The sequence below is a fragment of the Lagenorhynchus albirostris genome, chromosome 14, assembly GCF_949774975.1.
Source record: "Lagenorhynchus albirostris chromosome 14, mLagAlb1.1, whole genome shotgun sequence".
Taxonomy (NCBI): Eukaryota; Metazoa; Chordata; class Mammalia; order Artiodactyla; family Delphinidae; genus Lagenorhynchus; species Lagenorhynchus albirostris.
Window position 1 is genome coordinate 71,295,846 of NC_083108.1, and position 9,839 is coordinate 71,305,684.

Genomic DNA, 9,839 nt, shown 5'->3' on the forward strand with positions numbered 1-9,839 from the left:
ATCTGCGCCCCATGGTACTGAGAAGGTCAAATAAACTCAGAGGAGCAGAAGTTTTGTTTGTTTGTTTTGCGTACGCAGGCCTCTCACTGTTGTGGCCTCTCCCGTTGCGGAGCACAGGCTCCGGACGCGCAGGCTCAGCGGCCATGGCTCACGGGCCCAGCCGCTCCGCGGCATGTGGGATCTTCCCGGACCGGGGCACGAACCCATGTCCCCTGCATCGGCAGGCGGACTCTCAACCACTGCGCCACCAGGGAAGCCCAGGAGCAGAAGTTTCTTAAAATGTGGGAAGCTGCAGCCTGTAGAGAGGTTGGTGTTTACCAAAGCATATCTGGAGAGAATTTTAAAAAATCAAATAAAAAGGGGGAACGCTGGGTTAAACAAAGCCAACCGTATTTCTTCACTACAGGACTTCTCAGAACCTTTAATCTGTTAATGAGGACTGTGAACCTCTAAAAGCAGACCCAGGAGGCAGTCTTTGCCTGCCTATTTGCACATAGATCCTTTTCCCATGAAGCGATTACACTAGTGCCCCTAGAGGGGAGCAGAGGGAGTGCAGCATTCCCCAAAGTGGAGGCTGTGAGCCATAGCGAACGTGAAATTACCTTCGAGGATTTGGGGGCTTCTGCAGATGCAGCAATAATAACATTAAAAACCCGAGTGTGCAAGGTTTCATCCGCTTGACAAATCCCTCCTGTGAAGTCAGTCTTTGTTTTGTCCTAATGGGTCCTTAACATCTCCCACTAACGCTTACTGTCCCTTTGCAATTTTCTTTCCCTTGTATTAATTTTTATGGTGACAGGAGTTGATTTATATCTTTAAAAGAGCGAGTCAATGAAAAGAGAACTTACCTGTGAATCAGGCAGAGGGCAAAATGGCCAGATGCAGGAAGGGGATCAGGAAAGGGATGAGGAATGCGAAAGGCAGGTGTGGGCTGAGGGGCCCGCTCTGGAGCCAGGTCTTTGGGGGCTCAAATTGGGCTTTGCTCCTGATTTCTGTGTGACCTTTTCTGCTTCAGTTTCTTGTCTAGCTAAATTGAGGCTACAAAGGGAAATTGTGGGACTTCCCTGGTGGCACAGTGGTTAAGAATCTGCTTGCCAATGCTGGGGACATGGGTTCGATTCCTGGTCCAGGAAGATCCCACATGTCACGGAGCAACTAAGCCCGTGCGCCACAACTACTGATCCTGCGCTCTAGAGCAGGTGAGCCACAACTGTTGAGCCCACGAGCCACAACTACTTAAGTCCACGCGCCTAGAGCCCGTGCTCTGCAACAAGAGAAGCCACCGCAATGAGAAGCCTGCGCACCACAACAAAGAATAGCCCCTGCTCGCCGCAACTAGAGAAAGCCCGCGCACGGCAACAAAGACCCAACGCAGCCATAAATAAATAAACATATATATATAAAAGGGAAATCATGAGCTAATAGGTATTTGTTGATGAGCCCAGAGCCAGGCAGATAGGAGTCTTCAATAAGTAATACTGCTGCCTTTATTACGCCACGAGAAATGCTTTAGAGCCTCTCCTTAGGTGCTGGGAAGTGGTGAAAACGCAGAGACCTGAATTTCTGTCCCACGCTCCTAGGAGTGAGGTTGCTCGGACAAGCCTTGTTCTGTTTACTTTTTGCTACACCCCTGGCGCCCAGCCCAGAGTCAACACCAGGTAACTATGTACCGAATGATAATGGACTCCAGTTCCCCATCTTCATAAGGTGGAGGGGACCCCAAATGCTGGCCGAGGCCCCTGGGGATTCTGTCCAGACACACCCGCACTCAGGGGAACCTCAATCAGTCCGTTTTCTAATTGTCAGGCAACTCATGATTCTCCACGCTGACCTCATCATCTTTCCCTCCCCAAAGCCCAACCCGGTCTGCATGTGTCCCCTCCGTAGATGATGGTGTCCCCAGCCAGCCAAAACTTGTGTGTCACTCTTATCTTTGTCCTCCCTTCTCCCCACATCCAGCAAGTCCCACAGATTTTACCTATTTCTCCAACCCCTCCACCACGCTCCATCTCCACTGCCACCAACCTGGCCCAGCCACCATCTCTCTCACATGCCTGGTTTCCACCAGCCTCTCTGGACGTCCTTTAATCCACTTTCCACATAGCAACTGAGTCCAACTCTGGTCATGTTTAGCCACAGGGCCTTTGCACATGCTGTTCTTTCACCTCCTCTCTAATCCTTCCTCCACCTCTTTTTACCTGGCTAACTGCAATTCATTCAGACTTAGCTCAAGTGTCACCTCCTCCCAGAAATTCTCCCAGATCTTCCTGATTAGGTCAAATTGTCCAATACAGCCTCTTGTGGACACAAATTACAGTTTGTAATTGTGTATTTATTTCTGTGATTGCTTGATCAAGTTGGTCTCACCCTCGAGACTGAAAGCAACTTGAGGACAGGGTCATGTCTGCTTCACTCACCACTTCCGCCCCACACCAGCACAGAGCCTGACACTTGGTAGGTGCCCAATAACCACTTGTTGAATTAATACACATTCAGCGAAGGGGCAAGCTGGGCACTGCAGGGAATTCCAAACCACAGGAGCTCAAGTGGTTTGTGTGGGATGTGGAACTAGACCCTGGATTTGGACTTCCACACTCCCAGGCCCAGGCTGTAGCAGGGTCCGGGGCTGCCAGCCTGGGTCCTGGTGTAAGACACGAAGAACGGCGGCTACCCAGAAATGGGGAGGGGTTGCAGTTACGGACTCCACCAGCAGGTGGCGAAGTAGCTCTGCCCATGAGGGGATGAGGGGAGGCTGGAGCTAAGGGCCCTAAGTTAACTGCCAAGTTGGAGGTTGTGTGTGGGCGGAGGGGCGGGCCGGTCACTGACTCCCCTAAGAATCAATGAGCCTCTGGCTCACGAGCCTCTGGCTAGAAAAACACGCAGGGGCAAATCCAGGTTTTGGGGAGCCTGAGACTTACACAATTTGGGGATCCTGTTAATGAAAGCGAACACACAATTACAAGTTCCAGATTAGGTCCAGGGCTACAAGGGGCCAGAGCAAGCAAGGGGCCTGAAGCCTAATTAATGGGCCTGTAGAGGGGCATTACTCTGTACAATTTCAGGGCCCTCTCCCAGCCTATCTTAGGGTCCCCCACCCACCCTCATGCAGACACACTGGTCTGGGGGTTCCCAGCCTAGGCTTAGCGCCCCCTTTCAGCTCAGTCCTGAACTCAGAAGCCAGAAGGCTTGGCAAGCCCAGCCTGACACTGCTCTGACCGCCGAAGCACAGGCACCATGATCCCCATCTCACGGGGGTTCACTCCACACCAAAGCTCCCCACTTTTGCCTGGTGAACTTGGGGGGCCAGGTGGGGCCATTTGGTCGGGGCTTAAATGTGGGTTATCGCCAAATGAGATTCACACCATCACGGAGACCCTCTCCACAACTCTAAGCTCGTGCCCCAAACGAGGCCACAGCACCTGGCTGGGTACCATGAATGAATATTTTTTATAAGTCCGGTAATTCTCTTCTGATGGACACAATAATACAGCATCGTAACGTTTTGGTGTTCAAAGAATCTGGTTGATAAAGGTATATGTGAAAAATATACTGCAGACCCGGTCAGCCTACTTTCACACCTAATTTACTTGAAGTACCTAAAGTCTCCAAAAATGGCCCCTGATCTCCCTGAAGCTTCGTCAGACCCGAGCTGCCACAATTCTCGACATTTTATATGGATTTGTGGGGTCACTCGGCCAGTTAATTACAGCTCACCTGGCACCCGGCACTTAGCAGGTGGCTGACTTGGGTGGAGAGGCTCACAGGCCACCTTCCCCAATTTGCAGGGAAGCCCTGGGGTAGCGGAGGGAGCTAGTGCCCCGAGGTGGGTGTTCTGAGCCTGGACGAGGCTGGAGAGTGAGCTGTCTGGGCTGAGTAAGTCCCAGGGCAATGGTGACATGACTCCATGGGCTCCAGCCTATAGCGGGGAGCCAGAAAGCTGGGCGGGGAGGGGGCCAGAGCCTCAGAAGCAGAAGCAGGAATGCCCTGCTCCCCACTCCAGAGCTCCCCTCAGAGGGGGCAGGAGCTCCTGGGACCCCAGCTGCCTTGTGCTTGGCACTGTGGAATTCTCTGTCCTCAGAGGCCAGGACTACGCTATTATTATTCCCCAGGGTACAGACGAGGAAACTGAGACCCAGAGAGGCCACACGTCCCTTAAGTGGTAATGGTGGGATTTGAATCCAGGTGGGTAAACTCTGCTCACCTATGACACTAATCTTTTCATAAATGAAGGCTGAATGAATGAACAAAGAAAGGCAGCAAAGGCCCAGAGAGGTTAAGTAATATGGTAAAGGACACACAGGACCAGACTCCCTGTCCAGTGCTCTTCCCGGCTAGCGCAGCCCACTAACCCAAGGGAAAATGCTGAGGGGAAAGGGGGCCCCCAATGCCAGGCCTCCCCCAACCCCCAGCTGGCCCACCTGCTATTCCTGGGTGGCTTACCCCGGAACTCCTCGTCAGTCAGCCGCTTCTTGTGGGTCAGCAAGAAGGGGAGCAACCCGTCCAGGTCAGCGGTGGAGCCCCGAGACACGATGTCAAAGAGGATAGGCCGGTTGAAGACTTTGAGTATGGGAGGCGGCTGGGGCGGGGGAGCTTTGGAGCTCTGTGGCTGCTTCCTGAAGGGGGAGGAAGCCGGGTGATAGGAGGGCTCATCCTCTGCCCATCCCACAGTCTCTAGCCTTAGGGGCCCAGGGATTGGGGGGTAGGGGCAGCTGGAGCCCTAGGGAGGGACCAGACTGAGAGGAGAAAGACATCGGGAGACACAAAGGAATGTTTTATCCCAATAGACTCTACCTGGTACCTGTGTGTTGGCTGGAGACAGACAAAGAACACACAGCCCACCCATCCACCCACCCACCCATCCATCCATCCATCCATCCATCCACCCACCCACCCACCCATCCATCCATCCATCCATCCATCCATCCACCCACCCATCCATTCACCCATCAATCCACTCATCCATCCGTCTACCTATCCATCCATCCATCCATCCATCCATCTATCTATCCATCCATCCACGCACACACACACCCATCCACCCATCCACTCTTCCATCCATCCATCCACCCATCCACACACCCACCCATCCACCCACCCACCATCCATCCATTTGTCATTTACTAAGTACTTAAGAATCCAGAGATTGGAAGAGACAAAGATAGTAAGAAAATAAAGGAGGAACACCAGACTAAAAGATAAAGCAACTCTATCTTTTATTCAATCATTCGCTCCTTGATTTATTCATTCAACAAACATTTGAGACAACTGAGGCCACGCACATAGGTGCTTAGTCCAGGCCCCACCAAAGTAAACACCCAATAAATGTTAGCTGATATTCCTGTTATTATTTAGCGCCTACTGTGTGTCCAGAGTCTGTATGTGTGGGAGAAATGCCGAGCTACAGAGGCAGGTGGAGACAGAACAAGATGGAGAGGGCTGGGGGAGAGGAAGCGATGGAGAAAGAAAAAAGGGGAAAAAACACATTCATTCAGTCATTCAATAAACACTCATTGGGCACCTACTGTGTGCTAGGTTTTGAGAGCCAAAGAGCTGGAGCAGCAGCAGCCCAGGGGCACCATGAGGGCAGGGAAGCCCTGTGTCATGTCCTCACGCACCCAGTGCCCGGAACATACAAGGGCGAAGAACAATCTGTGAAATGAAGACAGGATGGAGAAGAGAAAGAGGTGGAGATGGGGAGGGAGAAGAGGGGGTGTAGGGGAGCAGAGAGTGAACCACGACAGAGGTGGCAGGGCCAGAGGGGGAAGGGACACTGAGGCAGGGGCTTCAGGGCAGAGAAGGCCAGCGGCTCACCAGGGGGAGTGGACAGCCGCTCTCCCTCCTTCCTCTGCCCGGGCCCCAGATCTTACACCCCAGGGCAGGGCCTCCAGTGATGGGGGGCCAGGGAAGGGGAAAGAGGTGCTTCCTGACGACGGGGGCACACAGGCTAGGGCAGCCCCCATTTTATCTGCTCCTGAACTGTGACCTTTGAGCCAAAAAATGAGATGAAGTAACACCCTCGCCCTCAGTCTTCACCGAGGCAGCCTTCGGGGTCTCTGAAGACCTCAGCCGCTTAGCCACGTCCCAACTCCTCTGCGGCCCCCGCAAAGCCGTTAGTCCTGGCTGTCTGGGGTAATGGTGGGGATGAGGGCTTGAAGGAGGGGATCTGAGGGAGGGGAAAGGGAGACAGGGAGTCCACCAGCTTCCAATGGGACCTTGGAGGGATGGGACACCAGGGCACTTTGCTGCCCTGGGCCTGTGTCCACCTCTGAGTGGAGGTTATGCAATTTGTCCAGTACAGCATGTGGACTGCGAGGCCCCATTTCTTGGACACATTGAGCCCCTCTAGCCTTGGGCCCCTGTACATGCACTTCCCTCCACCTGGAACACCTTCCTCCCACCACCCCCGCTGTGTGGCTGCCCTTTTTCACCCCTTAGCGTTGGGCTTAAATGTCAGCTGCTCCAGGAAGCCCTCCTGGACTACCTTTTCTGTATCAGCTCCCCTCTCCCACCTCAGCACCTCCCCAAAAGTGAATTGTCTAATCACTTGCTTATTACCTGTCTTGTCCTCCAAACTGAAGGTACCAGTGACAGCTACTCAGTGTCTGAGCTGATAGGAGTAACGTCTGTTCTGACTCACCCCTGGAGCCCCGGGGCCAACCGCCCTACCTGGCATGTGGCGGGTGCTCCAGAAACGGTCACCGAACAAATTGGTGGCTCAGTGAATAAATAAAGGAAACAAAGCAAGGGCTGAGGAGGTGAGTGGGCTTCATCCAAGGGCATAAATGAGTCTGTGATCATCAAGGGGGAACAGAGGAGGACCAGGTGACAACAGAGCATCTGCAGACTTCAAGACTCTCCTCCAGACACACACACAGGCCTGAGAGAGGTTTTCATGGGCGGATGGCTGGGCAGAGAGACAGCAGATGAATAGATGGGTCGATAGATATTTGAATGAGTGATGATGGATGGATGGACGGACTGGACAAGTGGATGGGCAGATGGAAGGGTGGGTAGCTGATGACAGAGAAAGAGAGAACAAAAGAAAGACATGGAAATGAAATGAATGAATGAATGATGAATAGTTTGATAGCTGACTGGCTGGATGAACAGAAACAGTGAGTAGGTGGGAGAATGGATGGATTTTGGCTAAGTATATGGTGGATAAATGGAAGGTTTGTTGTATGAGTGGATGACTGGCCAGATAAGATGGGACAGATGGATAGATGGGTAGATAGATATTCGAATGAGTAGATGATGGATGGATGGACGGACTGGACAAGTGGATGGCTAGGTGGAAAGATAGGTAGCTGGATGAATGAATGAGTAGATAATGGATGGATACACAGATGGATGGATATACAGATGGATGGATAAGTGGACAGACAGATGAATGAATAGACAAGTATACAGAAAGGTGGACAGATAGGTGGATGGATGGATGAGTGAATAGGTAGACAAATGAATGAATGGATAGAAGGATGGATGGATGGGTGAATGGATGGATGGATGGATGGATGGATGGATGGATGGATGGATTCAATACAGAGGCGGAGACCCTCGGCCAGGCAGCCAGCAATACTCACTCTATGACCTTCCTCCTCCACCGCTTGTCACTGGGGTGCTGGCGATAGGTGCCATAGTCAAAGAGCGAGTCCATGGGCGCCTTCTTGGGCCCAGGCACCACTGAGGACTCATACAAGGTGGACTCCAGCAGGTCGATGGGGTTGGGCACCCCCTTGCGGAAGGCGCCCTGGAACTTCATGCGCAGGTTTGGTCGCCCATCGCCTGGGCCGGCGGGGCGACCACTGTCAGCCGGAGAGGGCGACGGGGAGCCGTCCTCCCCCTCGAACAGGTTGGCCAGCGAAGAGAGGGGGAAGGCCTCCCCACCGGGGATGCCACTCTCATCCCCGGGGGGCTCAGCTACCTCCCCAGGCCCCGCGCGGGGGCCTTCGCTGGGATCCGCCATGCTGCCCCTGGACCTGTCTGCACTGCTCTGCCTGTAAGGGAACAGGAGGGGAGTCAGGCCGGCTCCAGGAAGCCCCCTCCCACGTGGGCAAACAGCACTGCTGCCAGCTTCTTCAAAGCCACCGTTGTAATGACAGGGGTTCAGGGTGGCCACTCCCAGATGTGGTTGGCCGCCAGCCCCCGGCAAGAGCTGCAACAGAGCCTCTTTCAGGGACCTGGAAACATGAGTCTGCCTCAGGTCCAGCTACCCTGGATGTTAGCTGGAGGAGAAAGGGCATCAGAGTCACACTGGGTCCCCAGATCTGGAGCCTGGGGCCTACTCCTGGCCAACCAAGCCAGCTTCGGGGCCCCCAGAGCAGGGTTCAAGTTCCAAGCTCCACATTTAGCAACCGCGTGACACGAAAGCGGATGGTTCACAGCCTCGGTTTCCTCGCCTGTGAAATGGGGATGCTGAAGCAGAGAGCACGTGTTCCAGCGGCCAGTGCCGCGCCTGCCACACCGTAAGCACCTACTAAAACAACCACCACATCTATGCTTCAGGGACACTAGGTGCTCAGAAACACTCACGAACCCACTGTGGGAGTCAGTGGCCCTCAATTTCCCAGCACCGTCATTATGACCCCATTTCACAGAACAGGAAACCCAGGTTCCGAGAATTTAGTTAACTGCCCACAGTGCACAAACGCTGCTCCCCGGTGCCAAGCGCTGACCCCTTCCCTCCCCTCTTTGCCTGGTTAACTCCTGCCCACCTGCGATCCCAGCTCATGTCCATTCCTCTGGGAAGCCCTCCCTGACCATTTGTTCATGAGATTCGTTAATTCCTGAGCTGTGAGCACCAGAAGATAGGGAATGCCTCTGTTTCGTTCACTCCTGTGTCCCTGACACCTAGAAGGGTGCCACATGGACAAACGACCTGATGACAAAGGTATTATTTGTTCCCATTTGTCAGATGAGGAAAATGGAGCTTTAAGAGGGGGAAGTCATGGGCTTCCCTGGTGGCACAGTGGTTGGGAGTCCGCCTGCCGATGCAGGGGACGTGGGTTCGTGCCCTGGTCCGGGAGGATCCCACATGCCGCGGAGCGGCTGGGCCCGTGAGCCATGGCCGCTGGGCCTGCGCGTCCGGAGCCTGTGCTCCGCAACGGGAGAGGCCACAGCAGTGAGAGGCCCGCGTATAGCAAAAAATAAATAAATAAATAAAAAGAGGGGAAGTCACATAGCTTGTAAGAAGAGTTGGACTTCAACCCAGTTCTCTCTGGCTCCCAGGCCCAACTTTTAGCCAGGAGAAGGGCAAGGGAGGGACAAGGCCCTGCTGGCTGTCAGCCCCCTGCCCTCTGCAGCACGCCACTGGGAGGGCTAGACACCAAGGGCAAGTTTCCTGGAACTCCTACCATCCCACCCGGGCTGCAGGAAAACGTCTGGAAAGCCCTCTTTTCTATATCTCTCCATCCCCACACATTAGCAGAAAAACAAATAAAGATTGGTCTCCACCTTGTTTGTTTTGTGGCTGCCCGGAGGGAAGGCTAGGGCACTGCAAGAGGCCTCTCTCGGCAGGTGCAGCAGGGCACACAGAGGGTCAGAGCTCCTGCCAGGGACAGACCCCCTTCTAGGCACCAGAGGGTAGGGAGAGCCTAGATTTTAGAGTCTTCCACGCCTGGGTTCTAACCCCAGCTCTGCTATTTATGTGCAGCATGACCTTGAGAAAGTGACCCTAGCTACCTGAGCCTCAGTTTCCTCATTTGTAAAATGGGTACAATATAGTAGCTTTTTTCATACGTTTGCAGGAAGAAGTAAATGAGATCAGGCATGTCCAGTGTCAACCCTGGGATTAAACTGGGAGCTGTCAATGATTATAATCAAAGGAGTAAGTAAGGGTT

The 9,839-nt window shown here is 53.6% G+C and overlaps 1 protein-coding gene across 1 annotated transcript in view; it reads right to left on the reverse strand.

The window, feature by feature from the left end:
* The window catches only part of TRPV4 (transient receptor potential cation channel subfamily V member 4), a 57,481-nt gene extending 49,515 nt beyond the window's left edge, over positions 1-7,966 (reverse strand). The window contains exons 1-2 of the mRNA XM_060170545.1: positions 7,584-7,966; positions 4,441-4,613 (exon numbers count right to left, since the gene is read on the reverse strand). Coding sequence (XP_060026528.1) covers positions 4,441-4,613; positions 7,584-7,966 — 556 coding nt within the window. The remainder of the gene's footprint in view (positions 1-4,440; positions 4,614-7,583) is intronic.
* Between the last annotated feature and the right edge of the window lie 1,873 nt (positions 7,967-9,839).